The sequence below is a fragment of the Dipodomys ordii genome, unplaced genomic scaffold, assembly GCF_000151885.1.
Source record: "Dipodomys ordii isolate 6190 unplaced genomic scaffold, Dord_2.0 Scaffold7, whole genome shotgun sequence".
Taxonomy (NCBI): Eukaryota; Metazoa; Chordata; class Mammalia; order Rodentia; family Heteromyidae; genus Dipodomys; species Dipodomys ordii.
In genome coordinates this window covers 17,095,997-17,117,967 of record NW_012267223.1, presented here as the reverse complement: position 1 = coordinate 17,117,967, position 21,971 = coordinate 17,095,997, and the positions used below count along the sequence as shown (strand labels likewise).

At 53.9% G+C, this 21,971-nt stretch overlaps 1 protein-coding gene across 31 annotated transcripts in view; it reads left to right on the top strand.

Moving 5' to 3' along the window:
- Positions 1-4,903: 4,903 nt before the first annotated feature.
- Cacna1g (calcium channel, voltage-dependent, T type, alpha 1G subunit) overlaps positions 4,904-21,971 on the top strand; it is a 66,271-nt gene continuing 49,203 nt past the window's right edge. For 24 of the 31 annotated variants that reach the window (XR_001175898.1, XM_013037041.1, XM_013037021.1 and 21 more), the window contains exons 1-8: positions 5,105-5,727; positions 12,667-12,778; positions 13,703-13,836; positions 14,238-14,335; positions 16,289-16,448; positions 16,874-17,174; positions 17,320-17,412; positions 19,844-20,627. Coding sequence is in view for 30 of the 31 variants with exons in the window: in XM_013037041.1 (XP_012892495.1) it covers positions 5,486-5,727; positions 12,667-12,778; positions 13,703-13,836; positions 14,238-14,335; positions 16,289-16,448; positions 16,874-17,174; positions 17,320-17,412; positions 19,844-20,627 (1,924 nt within the window). In the remaining variant the exon portion in view is untranslated. Of the gene's footprint in view, positions 5,728-12,666; positions 12,779-13,702; positions 13,837-14,237; positions 14,336-16,288; positions 16,449-16,873; positions 17,175-17,319; positions 17,413-19,843; positions 20,628-21,971 lie in introns of all 31 variants that reach the window. The other 7 variants (XM_013036967.1, XM_013036955.1, XM_013036923.1 and 4 more) reach the window with 3 other exon arrangements.

Here is a 21,971-nt window from a genome sequence, read left to right as displayed (position 1 = left end):
CATTTGCATGTGTCCTGTTCGCTGTGGGGGCTGTGGTTACCATCCAGCTCCTCCCCCCCCTTCACCCCATCAGGAGGGAGGCAAGCACGAGGTCGTATTTGTCACTCATTGCCCGCTTCATGCTGCTCTGGGAAAGAATTCTCTTTCGCTTGAGGCATCTGTTGTGTTGGAAATATTTCCCCAAATCTCTCAGTCCTCCCTGCGAGGAAGCTGGCACCTTCGTGTGACCTTCTGCCCCTTTGATGCTGGGAGATGTTCTTAAGTCCTGTCCTTGGCACATACATCTTTACAGGCTCCAGGAACCTCTCCCCGCCCCCCTCCTTCCCCCAAGTAGGGGAGGAGACTAGGAGGCCTGCTTTGGGATTGGCAGGTATAGCAGGATGGCGCTGGCTGGTGGGAAGGCCTGCTGCTCTGGGGTCTGCCAAGCCTGAGCATCCTCCTAGCCTAGCAACACAGACAGACCCCCAAAAAAGTCACTAGGGACAAGGAGTCCTGAATGGAACCACTGCTAGGAATGTCAACAGTGGGGAGGAGCAAAGCAAGAAGAGGCTGGATGTGGTCACTCCCTGCACAGGGTCACACGCAGCCACACATGGTTACCAGGATCATAGTCGGCAATGGGCAGCAGGCCCTCATCGCAAGCCACCAGCCCATCTGGAGGGGATTAGCACACCAGCCAACAAGGTCAGTTGGCCCTCCTTGCTGGAGCCCACTCAACCTTGCCAGGAAGTCAGAGGCTGGACACGTGGCCTGGGGGCAGCAGGGAAGGGGGGCACAGGTGGCCTTTTTGGCAGCCCATGCCCTAGCTTTGGAATAGTCTGGGCAGTTTGCACAGCCACTGTTGCCTTACTGACCCTTTTGGATTAGATAGTGAGGTAGGTACCTTCAGCCTTCTATGGATAGGTATTGGAGGTCCAGAGAGGTTAAGCGTCTGGCCTCTGAGACTTGACCATAGAGAGGTCACCCTAGGATCTTCAAGGGTATGATAAAAGCCATTGGATTTTTCCCATTTCCCAGGACATTGAGACATGGCTATAAAGAAAGGTGCATTTGGGGTCTTCTCCCTCCTGTCTTTTTTCTGTAGTGGCATCCTGAAAATGGGTTCAGAGGAGGAAGTTAGGGCTTAAAAGTGTTTGTTCACCCAGAAAGGGAAGATTTCCCAAAGAGAGTAAGATTAAACATGACCATTGCTAAATGTGGGATTTGAAAATTCTGTGTTAGCCGGGTGCTGGTGGCTCACACCTGTAATCCTAGTTACTCAAGGAGGCTGAGATCTGAGGATCACAGTTCAAAGGCAGCCCAGGCAGGAATATTGGTGAAACTCTTATCTTCAATATACCACCAGGAGATGAAGTGGTGCCGTGGCTCAAGTGGTAGAGCACTCGCCTTGAGCTGAAGAAGTGAGGGACAGGGCCCAGGCCCAGAGTTCAAGACCCACGACCGACCAAAAAAAAAGAAAGTTCCATGTCACCCCTTCTCCTTGGCCTGGTGTGTTTTCTCTTACCAGTAGGACTGTCCTAAGGCATTTGTGGGTCAGGGTCCTGGGACAACGTGACCTTTTGGTTTGGGTAGTCACTTACGTCATTTAATCTCTCTGAACTTCAACTTCTGAGAAATGAGGAACCACCCACTCAGCTGTGTGTGTGTGTGTGTGTGTGTGTGTGTGTGTGTGCATGCTTATACTGGGGCTATACTAACTCAGGGCCTAAGCACTGTCCTTAGCTTTTTCACTCAAAGCTACTGCACTATCACTTGAGCCATAGCTCTACTTCTGGCTTTTGCTGGTTAATTGGAAGACAGCCCCAGGCTGTCTTTGAACCTCAATCCTCAGATTTCAGCCTCCTGAGTAGCTAGGATTACAGGCATGAACCACCAGCAATCGGGGCTGCTGAGAAACCAAAGGAGATAATGAACAAAGCACATCACAGATGGCTGTTCTTTCAGCTCTCCAGGGAGCCAGAGGGCTGCAGGAGGGTTGAAGAGGCTAGCTGAGCATGGCGCACTTGTGGAGGTTCTCCTTCAAACTCAGAAGAGAGCTTAGAAAACATATCAGCTTAAGTTAGTTGGAAAACTGAGGCCCAAAGAAAGGAACTTCTCGTTCCTCTCCTAGATGCCAAACACTATGGTAGGCCCTGGTCTGGGGAACACAGCCTAGAGGCTGAGGCAATGATCTCATTACTACAGACATAAGCCTAGCATCCCAGCCCAGGCTAGTACTATGAGTATGAATACTGTATTACTAGGTACTATTCATACTTTTGTCTGGTTCATACCATACCCTCAGCATCACCGCCCCCCCTCGCCCCCTTAATAGGCACTAAAAGTCATACTGGAAAGAAAGCCAGTCTGAGGAGGTGATGTCAGAGCTAAGCTATAGAGGGCTGGAGTTAAAGATGGCTTCTGGCCTTCCTTTGCTTGCTTTCTTCCCTACCTCACTCAGGAAATGGTGGGCATCTCTGCTCAGATATCAAAGTCCTCTGGTGCCAGACTACAGTGACAAGTTTCAAGGGGCAAGTTTTAGCCTAGGCCACAAACCTAGGGAGGTATATCTTCATTTATCTAGGTGTTGCATGCCCCTTTTCTGGATATATTCTGTAACAGGGAAGCCCATGAACCGGGGGAATGGCCTGAGTAATACAGGAAGATGTGGGGCACCAGAGAAGCTGGCTATTAGACTAGCAAGTCTCTGGCCTCATTTCCCACTCTGCAAAGTCTAGGAGAGGAGAATCCTCACCTCTCCGTGCCAGCCCTGGGGCTTGTTGATCCTGACCAGAAGGGCAAGCCAAACCACCAGACTGCGGAGATGCAGGGAGGGAAGGAGGTGTCAGACCAAGGCAACCATAAATAGCCCCTCTCTCCCGGAAGGGCCCTGAGTTCAAGACAGGCGCCACACAGGCACAGTCAGAATGAGAGCACAGACTCCCGCCAGGAGAAACAGGCACTTAAGGGATGTGCTCATTAGCATGAAATGCAAATAAGTACGGCCTCATTTGCACAACTCAGTGCCCGGATTTGGCAAAAGGGCAAACAGGGAGGCTTGGGCGCTGCAGCCGCTCTGCCCTCCTCCCCCCCCCTCGCGCACCCTCCCCCAACCCCGCAACAGGCCCTAGAGGGAGCTAAGACGACCCCATACGCACACCCACGCTCTGGCCGGAAGCCTGCGGGGGCTGCGTGGGTGGCACAGCTTTGCGAGCACACAGAACGCCCGCTCGAGAATCAGTGGATGCTGGAGGCCATCCGGTCCACCCCTCAGCATCTCCGCAGAGGCATGAGCCGCTGCCGCCGCCCCCCCCCCATCTCCGGGGAGAAGGACGGCCCCAGGCGGATTCGCCGTGGATGCCCACGCAGAGGTTGGGGAAGTCGAATCCCTCCCCCTCCTCCACGCGTCCAGTACTACTGGGGCTCTGCGTTCTTGAATACCCCCCCTTCCTACCCCCCACCCCGCCCCGGGAGGCAGGGAGCTAAAGCTGAGACTTAGTACTGCCGCGGAGGAGAGGCGGGGCGAAGTCCGGGATCTGCGTGTGTGTGTGTGTGTGTGTGTGTGTGTGTGTGTGTGTGCGCGCGCGCGCGCGCGCGCGGAAAGCCTAGAACCGCGAGCACCCACTCTGAGCAGAGCGGAGGTGAGGAGAGCAGTCCATCGAAGCTCCTGTCTGTCAAGTTAGACTTCCCTCACATCGTACTGGGACTGCTGCCAGATGGAGAAACTGAGGCACGGAGTTAGGGGTTGGGGCGGGCTTTGCAGGAGACACTGGTAAAGCCTGATGTGTTCATCCTCTCCTACACATTCGAGGCCCAAAGGTCTTTTCGCTGGGGTGGGGGTGGGGTTCTCGTTTTGAGGCTCAGCTGTTACCTGCCTGTGAGTTCAAGCTCCAAGCCCCTGAATGAAAGCCGCACCCTTCAAAGGATCCTTAGGAACCGAGGGTGAAGCTCTGCGCTTCAGAGTGAGGTCTGGGTCTGTGGGTTACGGTTAGGAGGTCAGGGTCAAAGTATCGGAAGGGGGCCTCAGAGCACCCCCAGCCAGCTCTGGGAGAGGGGTCCGGGAGTGAAGGCCACGTAGAGACCACACCCACCTCTGTCTCCCCCCCTCCCCACGATCCGCCCCCTCCTGCCCGAGGCCCCACCCTCGGGACCCTCCAGCTCTGCTTCTCCGGTTTCCCCGGGACAGGTTCCCAGATTCATGTATAAGGTTTGCGATTGACCAAATACCCAGCCGGATTTCGCTTTGGAACCCTGGTGGCACCCCTCGTTCCGGTGCCTCCCGCCTTCCTTCTTCTCCAACCCCCGTCCAGAGCCGAGCTCCGCCCTCTGGCTGGAGTCCAGTTCGGAGGGTCCTGGACAAAGGATGCCCGGAGCTTGCTGCATTACCCTAGGACCTGGCGCCAAATACGCTTTGATTCCCCGAGGCTCCCTCCAGGGGAGTCCCAAAGACCCCAGTGGCCAATAGAAAAGTGGGTTCGGCCTGGGTTGATGTCTGATTGGATCCAGCCTTCAGGAGCGGACCCAGGGGCAAGAGGAGGGGAGAGAGGCGGTCCTGAGATTTGGGGTGGGAACCGGATTCCAGCTGTGGTTCTCTCCCTCCGCGTCCCCGCCCGCACTGCCACGGCGGCCGGCCAATGGGCGTGCGGCTCAGGGCCGGCGGCGCGCGGCGATTGGCTGCCGGGTTGGCTGGGGAGAGGCGGGGCCGAGGCTTGAAGTTGGAGTGAGGGATCCAGCTGTGGTGTGCGCCGGGCTCCCAGCCGCCGCTTTCGCTCGCTCGCTCCGCGTCTCAGCCTGAGGAGGAGGCAGTGGCGCCGGCGACAGCTACGGCAACGGCAGCCACCGCGGCGGCGGCGGCGGCGGCAGCGGCGGCATCTCCGCCCCCACCCCCGCCTGGGACGGCCCCCCAAGGTCTCCCCGCCCCTCCCGGACCGTGAGCCCGCCGCGGGGCGGAGGAAGGAGCCGCCCCCCACCCCCTCCAAACCTGCCCCCAAAGATCCCTCCTCCCCTCCCCCCCGCCGCCGCTGGCGCGGAGCCGGGACGATGCTGACCCCTTAGATCCTGCTCCAGCTGCGCCGCGGGAAGAGGGGGCGCCCCTCCCCGGACCCCTGTCCTCCACCGGGTGCCTCCCCCTTGTCTCTCCCCTTTCTGGGGGACGCTTCGCCGAAGGTAGCGCGGATTCCGGCAGCAGCCGGAGGCAGGGCGCGAAGCGAAGAAGCCGGAACAAAGTGAGGGGGAGCCAGCCGGCTGGCCCGGGGGACCCCGGGGGCCCAGGGGAAGCAGCGGGACTCGCGCCAGGCGGGGCTTCCCTACGATCCGGCGCCCCGCGGGCAGCATGCCCCTGCGGGCAGGGGGAGCTGGGCTGAACTGGCCCTCCCGGGGGCTCAGCCTGAGCCCTAGAGCCCCCCAGATGTGCCCCCGCCGGGGTCCCCCGGTTGCGTGAGGACACCTCCTCTGAGGGGGGCCGCTCGCCCCTCTCCGGAACCCCGGGGCCCCGGCTGGCCAGAGAATGGACGAGGAGGAGGATGGAGCGGGCACCGAGGAGTCGGGACAGCCCCGGAGCTTCATGCAGCTTAACGACCTGTCTGGGGCCGGGGGCCGGCCGGAGCCGGGGTCGGCGGAAAAGGACCCGGGCAGCGCGGACTCCGAGGCGGAGGGGCTGCCGTACCCGGCGCTGGCCCCGGTGGTTTTCTTCTACTTGAGCCAGGACAGCCGCCCGCGGAGCTGGTGTCTCCGCACGGTCTGTAACCCATATCCTTCGAGGGCACGACCGGCCGGCCGGGCTTTTCGGGGTCTGCAGGGGGGGACGCGTGGAGGGGGGAGCGGGCCACGTTTCCAGAGGGGACCAAAAAGCCAGGTGAGTCGAAGTGAGCTTAGAGGACGGACAGTTGAGACGGGGTGTGTGTGTGGGGGGGTGTATGCTTAGCAGGGGAGGGGGCTTCAGAGTGGAAGGAGAGGTGAGCAGGTCTGCTGGGTACCCCGGGAAGCTCTGTCCCCGCACACACACCTTAATCCTGGGGGTGGGATGGGGGGGTGGGGAGGTGGGGAAACACAGATCGGATTTTTTTTTAAAGAGACGTGACCCACTGGCTGGCAGTTGGATGCTTTCCAGATGTGGCTAGAGGAGGGTCGTCATCCTCCAGATGTGGGAAGCTTCGGGAGCTTGGGCATTCTACTCTGTCCGGCAGCCCGCCTGGCCGCCCCGACGCTGGTTAGCGAGCTGGGTTTGGTTTCCGAGTTTTGGGGGCAGGGGTGGGGAGGAAGCTGCGGGGACGGAGGAGGGGAGACCGCAATCTCCTGGGTTTTCCTCCTGCCCCCGCCCCAAAGTTTGCGGCGGATTCTAGGGTCCATCCCCCTAACCTGGTCCTCAAAGCTGAGGTTGTTGTTTTTTTTTTTAACTGACCCAGAGGGAGATGGGGAGGGGGGGCAGGGGCCAGGTCTTATTCCCTCAAGCTGTCCCCCCCCCCCCAGCCCGCGGGTTGGAGGCACAACAAGGAGATTTCTCGGCGGCGGCTGATGTCAGGGGTGCAGAATGAGAACAAGATGTGGTGGAGGGGAGCCGTCTGCCCCCAGAGCTGGACTGGAGCCCCTTTCAGTGGAACCCAATCACCAGTGTCTCCCACCACCCCCGATTCTTTATCTGATGCCTAGTGTTTAAGATTGGGCTGGGGACTTTTGTGTTGGATTTCTTTCTTTTTTCTTTTCCCCTTGTGGAGGGAAAAGACTGTGGCCAGCGCTTTGGCAAGTGGGGGGATGGGATGAAGCAGGTCCAAGTTACCCCCCCCCTCCTTTCACAAATGAGAGTGCTTTGGCTGATGGCAGAGCAGGTATGGGAGACCGCAGCCCTGGAAAAGTATTGGGGTGGGGGAATCGTGAGACAGCCAGCATGTGTTCTGAGGAAGACTCAGATCTGACACCCCTGTGCCTACTCTGGGCACAGGTTTGGGGGACACATGCCCCACATTCCAGGTAGATAGAATTAGTCTGGTTCTTTTGCCTTTACCTAGTCTGGAGTGGTCAGGGAGACCCCAGTCCTCTTGGGAACAAAAAGCCTGCTTGACGAAGCGCTGGAACCAGCTACCCGGAAAGGTGGGGGCTGGTTGTCTTGCCATCCAGGTCATGACAGCTTCTCCCAGTTCCTTCCTGAAAGCTCAGAGATTCTCTCAGATTCACTGCAAGTGTGAGTGTGTGTGTGTGTGTGTGTGTGTGTGTGTGTGTGTGTTAGGGGGAGTGGGGGAGTCTCCCTTGCAGCCCCCTGAAAGCCCAAACAGGACTCTGCTTTGGGGAAGGGGGGGGACTTGGTGCCGCCCTCTCTGCAGCTCTGCTGCCTCTAGTGCGCAAAGCAGGATATAAGCTTGGGCCCCCTTCACCCCCTGTGCTCTGTTTACACTGTGGGTCTTTAGGAAGCTCCCCTCATCATACCCTCTCCCTGCATCATCCTCTCTTCCCCACTCCCAGCCCCTTCTTCCTTTCTGAACTGTAGAGAGGTGAGAGTCTGAGGTCTCTGGGCTTGTGGAATTGGCAAGTCTTGAACTGTGAATCTCCCACCCCCCCATCCCAGTCTCTATGGGATGAGCTCTGGATAACCCTTCTCTCTGTCCCTTAAACAGCCAGGCCCCTCCCATTGCCACTGAATGGGAAAACCCACCAACCAGTTCCTATCTCCTTTCCCTCAGCCTCCTTTTTGGCTTTCATCTTGTCACCTGCCCTATCTCCAGGTGTAGTGGGGAGCCTGGAGCCAGATGTCTCTAGGAATGGGGCAAGTGGCCAGGGTTGGAATGAGAGAAGCAAGGTGGAAGCTGGTTTACTCTGGGGAGTGGTAGTCGGTAGTCTAGGGTATGGGGCACCCATAGTACTGGCTCTGGACTAGCATCTGGGCCTGGGTGGTCTGAGGTAAGCTGTGTACCTCATTGCTCCCATCCTACCCCAGTGACAAGGGGAACTGTTTTTACGGCCTGAGGGCTCTGAACTGCCTCTTGGCCTTTCTCTTTCTCTCTTCTTGATGTTGGTGAAGCTTCCCTTGACTCCTAGAGGTTCCTCTGCATCTTGGAGCCTAAGGGACATAAGGACACTCCCTACTCCCTCAAACTGAATCTAGTTTGCCTTTTCTTGGCACTTCTTTTTGACCCTTTCCTCATAGCCTCCTTAAAAAAAACAGGTTTCCTAGAGAGGAGATCTAGATGCTGGTAGAAAGAAAAGAGAGATGAGAGAGAGAGAGAAGGAGAGAGAGAGAGAGAGGAGAGTGTGTGTTGGAGAGGGTAAAGAGGCAGCAAAAGGAAGAGAGGCATAGAAGTGTGTGTTTTAGTATTAGGGGAAAGCAGGGGTACTGGCTCAGACAGCTCAGAGCTGGGTGGGTCCCCCCCTCAGGTTAGAGGGGAGTGTTGGCCTTTCCAGTGTGTGTTTCTTCAAGTGTGAGGGCGTGTGTTTCCCCTCCCGGGAAGGAGATCCTGAGCATTCCCTCTCCCGCTGTTGTGTCACATCTGGAAGTTTGTGTAGGAGTTTCTCCAAGCTCAGAGCCCAGCACAGCTTTTTCTCATTTGGAAATCACAGGCTGGCATTTGGGATGCTGAGAGAGAAGGGGGAGTGGAAGGGGGGCCAGTGGGGGAAAGGGGAGCCTGCCAGGAGTCGGGGGAGGAGAAGGGGGAGGCCTAAAAGGCAGGAACCCTAATGGCTTCCAGAAGTGAATGTGAGTGTGTGACTGTGCGTCACTGTGTGTGTCTGAGTGTGTGCCTCTAGAAGGGAGGGGGCCCCAGGAATTTCTGGAGTCTTCCTAGCCATTGTCCCAGTGTGTGCTCCAAGTCTGCCCACTCTTCTCACCTACCTAGAAGTCACCATTGGATTCTTAGAGGAAGTAGGGTGGGAGGGGGGCTTATGTGTGTCTCCTCACCAATTCTTTACTCCCATTTCCAAACCTGAGGCTTCCCAGAGAGAATTCTGGGGAGGAGGACTGGACCCCAGAGACGAGCAGGATAGGGTGGCAGAGTACATCTTGGCACTCCCTCCATTCCAGGCCTCCTTCTTTCTGGGACACACACACACACACACTTTCCCTCCCGCCTACTCTGCTTCACCGCATTACTGGGGGACTCCCCATCACCCCTAGTGCCAATTGGAGTCATTCCTGGGATTACCCCTCCACCAGCCCTTTCCCCCCCTCCCCGCCTGCTTCTACCCTAGCTCTCACCCCACCCTGCCTCCCTCAGCCAGAATGGCAACACACACACTGCTCACATACGCAGACATGCATACACACTCACGCACACACACGCGTGTGCACACACACATGCAAAGTCACAGAATTTGAATCAGATTTCTGGCCTATTTTCCCTCCCAAAGATTCCAGCGGCCGTCTCTCTTGTGTCTCTGTCTCTGTCTGTCTGTCTGTCTCTGTCTCATGTCTGTCTCTGGGTGGGGCCGGCTGCCTTTCTGCTTTAGTTTTCGGTTCAGCTGGAAACCTCTCCCCACACACCCACACACTAGAGCTGGGGGTACACAGGAAAGCAGGCTCTCAGGAGGGGGGGCTTGGCTAGGGGAATCCCCCTTTCCACCTCCCTGCGCAAGCCACTAGGCTGAGCCCTTGTATCCACCTCCACCCTAGGGGTGGCGGCTTTGGTAGATACCAGTCTCTCTGTGGGATGAGTGATGAAAGGACCGCTCCCCCCCAATTCTTACTAGAAGGACAGGATTCCTGGGTCCCCGCCCATTTCCTCCCCAATGTTCCTTAGTCTCAGATTTCCCTGACTGCTGGAGGGAATGAGGCAGCTGAGGGCCTGCTTGCCTTCTCAGTTCATGCCCGGAGCCCCGTGGCCTTGGAGGTACCCAGCCTGCCTCCTACACTCATAGCTTCCTGGCTAGACAGGGCTCTATCTAGATAGAATCCCATGGAGGAGATTCATTTGTAAAGATAACATGCTCTACTTTTCTCTTCCAGGAGGGAGAGGAGGAGGAGGGATGGAAGTGGGGTTCCTCTCCTGCCATTCTCTTTCTCTCTGGTTTTGATGATGGGTTGTGGGGAGAAGAAAGATCCTCTCCTCTCCTGCCCCCACCCTTTGGGATCCACTCCAGACCAGGACAGTCACCATAGCAACAGTAGACATGTGACTGCACAGGTCTCTCATAGTCACTATGGCAACCAGTGTCCCCCGTTCTCTCAGTTACCATGGGGATCTGTCACATGGTTCCCCCCTCCTGATAACCTGTGGGTCTCCCTGGTTCCCCTTTCTTGCATGAGGACAAGATAGCAGCCAGGGTACGGAGAGAGCATGTGTGTGTGTGTGGGGGGGGTCTCTTTAATTACCATGGCAACAAATCCACACCACCTGGTGACACATCCTCCTGTTGTTATGGCAACTGAAGAACATCACACAGTGACATACTGCCATGTTCCCAAGGAAACGAGCTCCACCCTGAGAAGGGTAAAAGACCCCCCCATTAGTTATTCTATTCAGATTGTACCAAGTTTGTGCCTGGAGCTCTTCCCTGTCCATCTATGCTCACCTACAGTGAAGGAGGGAGCAGAGAGCAGGCAGGATGTACGTGGGAACAGACCATATTGCCAAGGGTTGTTGAAAAGGGGCTTCTGTGATTAAGCTGGATGTGGAATTCTTTAGAAGCTGATTTTGGCTGAAAGAGGCTCCAATCTGAGCCTGTGTAAGGCAGGGACAGAAGGAGGGGGTGGCAATTCTGTGGGGTCAACTCTGCCCTTCTCCCCATAGTTATCATCAATTCATCAGTCTTAAGGGACACAGGACAGGGCTGCATGAATGGGGGACATATCTGGTTTCTAGATAGGCAAAGTCTTTGATTCATCGATTCATTCATTTATTCATTCTCCCCATGCATTGGTCTTCTATCTGTGCCATGTGCTACACTAAGCTCAGAGGTAGTAAGGGTTTGGGGAAGGCAGATATAAAGATGTAGGCAGAAGTCCACAAGGGAGACAAGTGCATGGATGATTTAACATGGTAGAATCATTGTCTTTAGAGGTGAACAGACAGATGTCCTGGGAGCCCCCCACATAGAAGAATTGGTGCATCTCCAAGACTTCTCCTCCTACAGAGGTGAGGAAAGGGCTATCAAACAAATTCTTGAGGGTAATTGTGTCACTTCCTTTCCAATGGATGGCTCCCTCCCTGTCCCCCTCTTTCTGGAGTGACCCCTGGCTGACCCCCCATTCTGGAGAGAGATGCACTGGGCTCTGGCTCCACTCGGGAACAGCTCCATGGAAACAGCACTCTTTATTTTCCCTCTCATCCACTTACCCCCAACCCTAAAGTGTGTGTGTGTGTGTGTGTGTGTGTGTGTGTGTGTGTTACTCATTTTTGTAAGGGAATGGAGGTTAGGGAAATGACTGTCTTGGGTCTCCTGGGTGGCAGAGACAGATGGTGACAGGGTTGTGTATCTGAGAGTAAAAAGCCCAGGTGACGTGTGGGGGGGCAGGAAAGCTTTGAGGTGGATGAGGGAGTCAGTCGCCAGCCTCTGGAGAGGAGGAATGGTCTGGGATTCAGGACAAAGATGGGGTATGTCTAGGACCAATTGGGAATCAGATCCTTTAGAGCCCTAGAATGTCTCTGCTGGTTCCTTCTTGCCTGGCAAAAGCCACCTCATTCCTGAAGAGTCCCCATGCTCTTTTACATCTACTTGGTGGTGGAGGTAGTGGGCTGCCCTGATCCTCCGCTCTTCTCCTAGGCATTTTGCTCTTTCTGCCCTCCTATTTGCCATGAGAAAACTACTCCTTGAGTCCAGGGCCTGGAACCTTCTAAGGTCCAGGACCAGCTTACACATTCTCTTGAACTCACCATGCAGAAAGTCTCAGAAGTTAGAAAGAACTCCTTTTGCCCTAGTTGCTTGAGTCTGGGCTGGAAGGCATAAGACGATGTGGTAGCCACATGGCTGTGCATCAGGCGTCTTCCACTGTGTAGGCTGGGCCTGGTATGGTGCCTGATGAGAATTGGGGGTAGAGGTCTCCATATTGGAATGTGTCTAGAGGCTGAGAGGTGAGAGGGCTTGGAGTTGGAGAGAAAGCCTCAGGCTCCAGTGTTGTAGCAAGGGGCATGCAGCTGTGGGCCCTTCTGTGGGCCTGGTATCAGGAGAGTGATGACAGCCCCCTTCCTGCCTGTCTAAGCAGCTATGGCATGGAGAGAATGGCTGTGTAGATCAAGAGTGTGGGGACCTCAGTCTTGTTCTGTATTGGATGGCTTCAGCACATGACTTTGGCTGTCTGGTCCTCAGTTTCCAATCAAAAGAATCTACCCTGGATGTTTCGTGGAGCTGTCATGAGCGTCAGAAGTGTGTGAAAGTGCGTGGTAAACTGTAAGGCAGGCATAATCCGACTGTAGGTTTGTGTAACACATTCACATACATTGTCTCACTTGCTTCTCACATCTACCCTGCGAGCTGGAGAGAAGAGGAGGCGATTCGGCAGCAGACTCATGGTGTCTGGCATTTCCACCAGCATGATCAATTCCATTCCCCAAATGGCTTGTGTAAATAGCCACATTATTTATGGCTTTTTTTCTACCTTGGCTACAGATGACAAGGTTAGGTCCCTAGAAGTGAGATGGTCAAGGTGAGCCAGGGTCCTCCCCTCAAACCTGGGAGGTTGACACGTAGCAGGTGTCATCGGGGCAGGGTATTGGAGGACACTTTCATTTCTAGTCCTGGCCAGCTGTTTCCTTGACGTCTTGATACTTGGTTTGAGCGCATCAGCATGTTGGTCATTCTTCTCAACTGTGTGACCCTGGGCATGTTCCGGCCATGTGAGGACATCGCCTGTGACTCCCAGAGGTGCCGAATTCTGCAGGTGAGTGGCAATATATGTATTATGGGGAAGTGGAACTCCTGATTCTTGTGTGTGTGTGTGTGTGTGTGTGTGTGTTTGTGCCAGTCTTAGGGCTTGAACTCAGAGCCTGGATAATGACTTTGACCTTTTTGCTCAAGGCTGACACTCTACCATTTGAGCCACCACCCCACTCCTGGCTTTCTGGTAGTTAACTGGAGATAAAATCTCAGGTTTCAAATTGCAGCCCTCAGATCTCAGCCTCTTGAGTAGCTAGGATTCTAGAGATAAGCCATCAGCACCCAGCTCTTTTGCAAGAGCTTTTCTATTCAAGTCATACCTCCAGCTTTTTTTTTTTTCTTGCTCTAGGTTATTTTTCAGATAAGAGTCTCAGGTTGGCCTTGTAACGTTCCTTCCTAACCTGTGCCTCCTGCATAGATGGGACTTCATGCCCATGTCTGTGCCACCCTGCCTGGCTTTGTTGAGATTGAGGTCTCGCTAATTTTTTCCCCAAGACTGGCCACAAGTGGAGAACTTCTCAATCCCTGCCTTCTAACTAGTTCCTGATCTTTAAAAAAAAATGATTCATTTTGTCAGTCATGGGGTTTGAACTCAAGACCTGGGCACTGTCCCTGAGCTCTATTTGCTGAAGGGTAGCATTTAACCATTTTGAGCCCCAATTCCACATCCTGTTTTCTGGTGGTAAATTGGAGATCAGAGGCTCATGAACTTTTCTGCCCAGGCTGGCTTTGAACCCTGATCCTCAGATCTCAGCCTCTTGAGTAGCTAGGATTACAAGTGTGAGTCACTAGCATCCAGCTATAGTTCCTGATCTTAACCCCCAACATCTGTTCTGCAAAAAGCCCTGACTCAACTGGTAGAAGTGGTTAGGAGTGTGTGTGTCCTCTTGCCCTTCTGAGTTTCTGCAGACTCTTGTCCCTCCATTAGGCCTTTGATGACTTCATCTTTGCCTTCTTCGCTGTGGAAATGGTGGTGAAGATGGTGGCCTTGGGTATCTTCGGGAAGAAATGTTACCTGGGAGACACTTGGAACCGGCTTGACTTTTTCATTGTCATTGCAGGGTGAGGGCCTGGACCGGAGGGGGGGGGATGGTGGGAAGCAGGGGATTGGATCACTACTTTCTCCAGGGCCCTGGCGCCACCCCAACCCAGTCATAGCTGTATTTCTGTATTTCTTCCCTGGCTGTCCACGTGAGCCAAGCGAGTGAGGCTGCCTGCCTGCCGTGTTCTGGCCTATCTCCTGAGTCCTGTGGTCTTCCTGGTTCTTCTCTTTGAGGAGTGGGGGAGGGAGAGGGAGCTATCCTTGCTCCTTTGAGGAAAGCTGATCTCAGGGTTCCTTAGTCGGGAGAGAGGGAGGAGCACCAGATTGTCCTGCTTCTTCACAGAATTCTTCATTGGTGCTCTCTCTCTCTCTCTCTCTCTTTAAACATCATGCTGACTTCAAATTCAACCCCTCCTCACAGGATGCTGGAGTATTCACTGGACCTGCAGAATGTCAGCTTCTCAGCTGTCAGGACAGTCCGTGTGCTGCGACCACTCCGGGCCATTAACCGCGTGCCCAGTGAGTGACCCCTTGGCCCTCAGCCCTTAGACACAGAATCCTAAGAAGAAATGTAGCAACGTCAGCTCCCCCTGCCCCACCTACCATGTCATTATCTGACCACTCAGGGCCACTGCAGAGAATAGCCCAGAAGGGACCCAAAGGGAGTCCCTCACCTTGGCTGTGGCACCGGGGTAGTCACCATGAAGACCCTCCTCATTTCAATCTGGCTTTGGGTCAGAATCTCAGAAACATCTCAGAGATTTTACACCCAGGAGAATAGGGTGTATGGGATGGGGGAGGGGAGGGGACCTAAAGTGTTAATGGTCTTTTCTGGGCACAACAGTCTCTTCCATAGACTGGTTCTCCTGTGTGAGACCACACTGGCCACACTAAATAGGACTTTTCTCCAGAGAAGGCCACGCCACGCCTCACTCTCCCGCTGTGGCTGCGGCCCCTTCCCCCTCCCCCACTTCCAACTTGCGTTGCAGTGACTGCCGGGACCATTATCTAAATTAAACCGCATTGGTTTCTGGAGCCAGGGAAGGTTTGGCAGCTCTAGTTCTCCTGAAGTCCTGCCCTGCCCCCCTGCTCAGCCCCCCTTTGCAACTCCCAACCTACCTACACACTCTGAAGATGGTCCCAGATGCAGTCTGGGGAGTGGGGCTTGGAGGAGCATGTGTGGGGCTCTGTGCCTGATGCAGTAGCAGCCCCCTTTGTGTGTGTGTGTGTGTGTGTGTGTGTGTGAGAGAGAGAGAGAGAGAGAGAGATGCAGCAGTGTGTTTGCTATGGGAAGGGGGCTGAAGTGAGTTGGTATTAACCAGAGCTCCAGAACAGGGGCATGCCTGGCCTCCTCTCCCTCCCAGGTGACGGGCTGGCAGATTGATAGACCTCTGTCTAACCAATGGTGTAATTCCCTTAATGCAAACCCTGAGGAATTGATCTCAGTTGGAGCCCAGAGCAGCTGAAGGGGGATGGGAGGAGCAGTGGGGGAGAAGGGCTGAGTGAAAGGAGGGGTGGAGGCAGCATGGCTGCGGTCCCCACCAAGAAAGTTAATTAGCTGCTGTTGCTGCTGCTTAAAAGCTCTGTCCTGGAGAAGGCAGAGACCCTAAGGAGCACTTTGGGGTTCAAAACTAGCCACTGGAGATCTATCTACCTTCTAAGGCATTGACAAAAGATTGGTGGCTGGTTCACACCATTTGGGCTGCTGGGTCCTAGACCTGGAGTGGGGACAGGGGCTGGATCCCTAACAGGGATTTTCAGGAGAGGGGTTGAAGTAGTTGTGCCCCTGCAGAGGGTTATTAGCGCTAGGATGGACTCCTGAGAGGAAAGTGTGGCGTGTCTCATACGTCCTGACTTCAGGGCTGAGGGGCTCAGAAAGTTGATGAAGTAGAGGGCATTTTTGGCCTCTGATGAGCAACTGACTCGCAATATGAAATTCTGCCTTGCTGATATCCCTACTGGAGTCCTCTGCCTCAGTTTCCCCAATGACCCCAGTGGTGATGGCTTAGAAAGTTCAGGTGACTGTGTCTGGTGAGAGAAGGAAGTGGGAGGTGTGTGTGCACGCACAAGATTTGGAAGTACAAAGCCTAAATTTAAGTCCCAGCGCCTACATTTAGTATCTCTGATACTGAGCAAGCCACATCACTCCTGTGGGCCTCAGAATTCTCATCTGTAAACTGGGGGTGATATCATCACCCCACGGTGATGCTGAGAGAGTGAGGAGCATGAGAATGTGTTGGAACCTCAGTTCTGACTCATCGGTGTTACCATGAACAGATTACTATGTGTGGGTCAAAGGTGCTGGGGCTCCTGGAGCTGTCTAAGCATGTGTGTTAGAGATCCCCATTTGTCTCCCCTCCAGCTTGAGCCTGGAGGTTCCCAGTGGGACCCCTCTGGGGATACAGCCAGATGCATGGAAGCCAGTTTAGCCTGGCCAGCCCCGTGTCCCCAGTGTGTCTTCTGCCCCAACAGGCATGCGTATCTTGGTCACCTTGCTGCTAGACACACTACCCATGCTGGGCAATGTCCTGCTACTCTGCTTCTTCGTCTTCTTCATCTTTGGCATCGTTGGTGTCCAGCTGTGGGCAGGGCTGCTTCGGAACCGATGCTTCCTCCCTGAGAATTTCAGCCTGTGAGTGGAGAGCGGGTGACCTGGGGGTGGCCTGCGGGGCTGAGATCTCCCCTAATCCTTAGCTTCCTGTTGCCACGGACATACCTGTGCTTGTATCTGAGACGTATCTGGTCCTTGAACTTGGCTACCTATTGGAATTACCTGGAGAGATTTTAAAGTTGCTGATGCTTAGAAGGTCACTCCCTCCAGTAGTTCTGATTACATTAAGTTTTTGGGTATAGCTTGGTTACAGGGAAATAAACAACTCTAAAGGACAGCAAAGTTTGAAACCATTGCTCTAGAATGTGACTCTAACTTGGTCCTCCTGTTCTCAGTGACCCCCATTCATATCCACACACCTTGCCCGGCCCAGGCTTCTTTCCCACCCTCAGGTCTGACCTGCCTCCCTATAGTCCTCAGTGTACCCATACCATCTCATCCTTCAGACCCCTGAGCGTGGACCTGGAGCGCTATTACCAGACAGAGAACGAGGACGAGAGCCCCTTCATCTGCTCCCAGCCACGGGAGAACGGCATGCGGTCCTGCAGGAGTGTGCCCACGCTGCGAGGGGAGGGTGGCGGCGGCCCGCCCTGTGGTTTAGACTACAACGCTTACAACAGCTCCAGCAATACCACCTGTGTCAACTGGAACCAGTACTACACCAACTGCTCTGCAGGCGAGCACAACCCTTTCAAGGGCGCCATCAATTTCGACAACATCGGCTATGCCTGGATCGCTATCTTCCAGGTGGGGCAGCTTGGGCCTAGCGCCCCCCCCCCTGAGAGTGGTCATGCTCGTGTTTGGGGTAGGGTGGGAGTGGTCAGGGCCCTGGAGGAAACTGGAAGAGGCTTTGATGAGCTCAGTGTCAGCCTGTTCTTCTCCACCTCCCCAGGTCATCACGCTGGAGGGCTGGGTCGACATCATGTACTTTGTGATGGATGCTCACTCCTTCTACAACTTCATCTACTTCATCCTCCTCATCATCGTGAGTGACTCCTCCTCCTCACCCTCCATGGGGATGGAGGGTACTGGGATATGGCTAGTGACTGAGGATAGGGGAAGGCTTGCTTCATTTGAGATTCTTAGCTCTCAGGACAAATCCCTTAGAGAAAGCATTTGTCACATCGTGAGAAGGACCTTAGGTGAGGGCCAAGAGGAATCCCAAGGTCAACACATGACTCTAGTTAGACACTGATGTCTCACACCTATAATCCTAGCCACTCAGGAGGCTGAGATCTGAGGATTGTGGCTCAAAGCCAGCCTGGGCAGGAAAGTCCATGAGACCCATATCTCCAATTAACCCCCAGAAAACTGGAATTGGTGCTGTGGCTCAACGTGGTAGAGTACTAGCTTTGAATGAAAAAAACAATACTCAGGGACAGTACCCAGGGCTATGAGTTCAAGCCCAGCAACTGATATAAAAACAATGAAATATCAAAAACCTTGACTACCGCTTACTGCTAATAGGACCTTGGGCAAAATGTTCCCCCGAAGACCTGCCTCTCACTCTGCTCGGGGTCCCTGATTCTTCATGAGTAATGTAGATGGTTCCCAACTCAGCAGGCTCTGTTCCCACTCACCGCCATCCCTGAGGCTCCAGGGTCATTTGGAAGTTGCAAGCATGGTTCTATTTTTCACAATGTCTAAGGGTACACCATTCACATTCTGTTGTGAGGATGGGAAAGATGCTACACATCCTGAAATGTTTGCAAACAACCCCTGATTTCCAGTGTTGAGAAACATTGCATGATCCCTTATTCCTTCCAGCTGGAAATTCCAAGACTTTACAAAGGCAGAAAATAGGCAAAAGAGCAAATAAGTTAAATCACCATCATCCCTAGACAATAATTTCATGGCTACCACTTATAGCTGATGTTTACTGAGCACTTACTGTGTGCCAGCCCCTCGCTCTCAGGACTTCTTACATGCTGGATATTTAATCCTCATCATGATCTTGTGATCACCTTCATTTAACTGACATTTTTCTCATTTATCTGATCTCACTATGTGCTTTGCCTAAGCTGTGGATTAGTCTTGCTGAGTAGGAAAGACGCTGTGGATGTGTGCTGTAACATCTGCTGCTCCTAGGATCCTGACAGGCACCTGTGAGGTGGCCACTGCAGAATGGTGGCCCCTAGCTCCTAAATGAGAGGGCTGATCACTGGGCCAAGGTCACATTGAACAGGGCTGGAGCTGCGAAGGCAACCAAAGCTAGCAAGTCTAAATCTAGCACTTTTCCCCTGTCACCACAAGGCCAATGACAGAGGCGCAGAGGGACAGATCTGAGAAAAGGAGATTAAGAAAGGGATTAAGATCTACTCAGGACCTGGGACAAATGCCAGAGAGTTGGCAGGGTGAGACAGAGGGTAGGCTCTGGGGACCGGCAGGTCCCCAAACCACTCTCTCCTGGCTCCGTAACTTTCCCTGGTGTAAGACTGGCCAGGCCACACGGGTACCCAGGTAAAGCCTGGGTGAGATGTGTCCCGGTCCCTTACCATCACCTTAGAGGGCAAGACGGGTGCCGCAGGTAATGTGTTCTCAAAATCATTGCTCCTTCAGGCTTGGTTGGGGAGGGGGAACAGACAGAGAAGGAAGGGGCCTCATTTCCACCTTCCCACACACCCCCTGAAAATTCCTCCCAAACAACTCTCTGGCACCACATTAGTGAAGCTAATTATCATAATTACTAGGACACGTCTAGAAAAGAAAAATTCTGCTTTGTCACCATAAATATTCATTTCCATCATTGGGGATTGTTATCCAAGTAATTTTCTTTTTTTAGCCCCAGGTCCTGGAGAAACTGAGGCATGGAGATAGGTTCTAGGGGATTATGGGAAAGTCAAAATGGGCCATTTGACTGGCCTGTAGGGTCTGTGCTTTCAGATGAGGATATTGAGGTCCAGTGGTTAAGGGTCTTATCATGAAGCCAATGTTGGAACTACAGACTGGAGGCTTATAAACAAGTCTCAAAAGCACAATCCGATATTAAGGCTATATATCCTTAATTGAGCATTCACTTCCACAGTATTCTCTACTCCTGATAGGAGCAGGGGAGGTGTGTTTAGGGTCTCCATGAGTGCAGGGAGTTGAAAGGCAACCTTGTAGAATACCATGATGATCAATGGCCATACCTTAAAGAGTTTTATAGGGCCTGGTTCCAGTTTTAGTCTTGCATTGCATTAGCTTAGTGATCTTGGGAAAATTCCTTGCCCTCTCCGAGCCTCAGCTTCCTTACTGTTGGGACAACAATTACAAGAGCGTTCTCTCTCAAGACTGTCATGTGAATAAAATGAGATAGTGATGGGAAAAAACATTAGCCCAGAGCCTAGCATGCAGTAAGTTCTCTGTCTGTCGCAGCTGACATGGAGATTTGCTTTTCTTCAGGACATCTCCTCTCCCTGTCCCCACCCCTACAGGTGGGCTCTTTCTTCATGATCAACCTGTGCCTGGTGGTGATTGCCACACAGTTCTCAGAGACCAAGCAACGGGAGAGCCAGCTAATGCGGGAGCAGCGTGTGCGATTCCTGTCCAACGCCAGCACTCTGGCTAGCTTCTCTGAGCCTGGCAGCTGCTATGAGGAGTTGCTGAAGTACCTGGTGTACATCCTTCGCAAGGCAGCTCGCAGGCTGGCCCAGGTCTCTCGGGCTGCAGGCGTGCGGGCTGGGTTACTGAGTAGCCCAGCAGCCCTCGGGGGCCAGGAGCCCCAGCCCAGTGGCACCTGCTCTCGCTCACACCGCCGCCTGTCCGTCCACCACCTGGTCCACCACCACCACCATCACCATCACCATTACCACCTGGGCAATGGAACGCTCAGGGCCCCACGGGCCAGCCCGGAGATCAAAGATAGGGATGCCAGTGGGTCCCGCCGGCTCATGCTGCCACCACCCTCGACACCCACCCTCTCTGGGGGCCCTCCAGGGGGTGCCGAGTCTGTGCACAGCTTCTATCATGCTGACTGCCACTTGGAGCCAGTCCGTTGCCAGGCGCCCCCTCCCCGGTCCCCATCTGAGGCGTCTGGCAGGACTGTGGGTAGTGGGAAAGTGTACCCTACTGTGCACACCAGCTCTCCACCAGAGATGTTGAAGGAGAAGGCGCTAGTTGAAGTGGCCCCCAGCTCTGGGCCCCCCATACTCACCAGCCTCAACATCCCACCTGGGCCCTACAGCTCCATGCATAAGCTGCTGGAGACACAGAGTACAGGTAAGAACACCAAGCAGGGATATGGGTTGGTGTCCCTCAGTTGCAGGGGTGGGCGTGGGGGAGGGGTGGGCTGGGTGGTATCCCAGAGAGGACTAGAGGACTGGAGTCAGAGGGACCAGGGTTCAGATCCCCATTCTGCCTTTTGTAACTGTGGCACCTTCAACCAATCCTACTACTTCTTTGAGCTCTAATTTTCTCATCTGTTAAAACGGGAATTGTGAGTCCTACATTGTAATAATAACTGTCATGTAATGTGTATCTGCTATGCACTCTGCTCTCTGCTGTTTGTGCTAATATCTAACCACTGGTTTTCACTGGTGTGCCTAACATAGGTAAGAAAGATCCCTTTGGACCCTCTGAGAGCTCAGATGATAAGCTTGCCTAGCATCTCTGTTGTACACATGGGGAAAAAGGAGGTTTGAAGGTCTTACCTGATTTGTAAGGTTGTCCTTTTCGGTGAGGGATGGCCTCAGGGCCATCCGACTCTGAAGCCTGCTTTCTATTCCTGGTTGTATAGGGGAAATGGCATGTAATTGTGGCAACATGATGCCCCATACCAAGGAGATTATTATACATTGATTTCTTTTTTGTTGGTCCTGGGGCTTGAACTCAGGGCCTGGGTACTGTTCCTGAGCCTTTTTTTGTTCAAGGCTAGTGCTCTAACACTTTGGGCCACAGCTCCACTTCTGGTTTTCTGGTGGTCAATTGGAGATAAGAGTCCCATGGACCTTCCTGCCCAGACTGGCTTTGAACCACGATCCTCAGATCTCAGCCTCCTGAGTAGCTAGGATTACAGGTGTGAGCCACTGGCACCCAGCATAAATTGATTCTTATTCCCTCCCTTGCAGAGAGACCTGAGACTAGAGTGACAAGTGCTTGGAGCTGCTGGTCCAATGTTACTGAAGAATGAGACACTTATTGCTTGTAGGAGGGTCCGTAGACAGGGCTGGCTTTCCTCCCAGACACAGCCCAGAGCCTGTGTTTCAGGAAGGATACGTCATGTAGAGAACACTGGGATATTTGTGAGGTAGTCTCTGGAAGATGATAACACCAGAAGGTGTTATCACACAATGCAAAGTGGATCTTAGTAATTCTTCCATTATCCAGCCATGGGACATGGCCATCATATCACATTCCTCTACATCCTTCCGTGTAAGAGGTGGGGTTGGGACCATCAGTACTATGTTCAGATGTAGTCAGGAGAAGGAAATGTCACCTTGCCTACCAGGCCCTGAGCCAGGTGCCTCCCTATCCATGCTTTACCTGAGTGGCTTCTGAGGTTCCTTTCAGCTCTCATAGAGTCTGTGATCAAAGCAGGATTTAAACGGATATTGATGTCTCCAG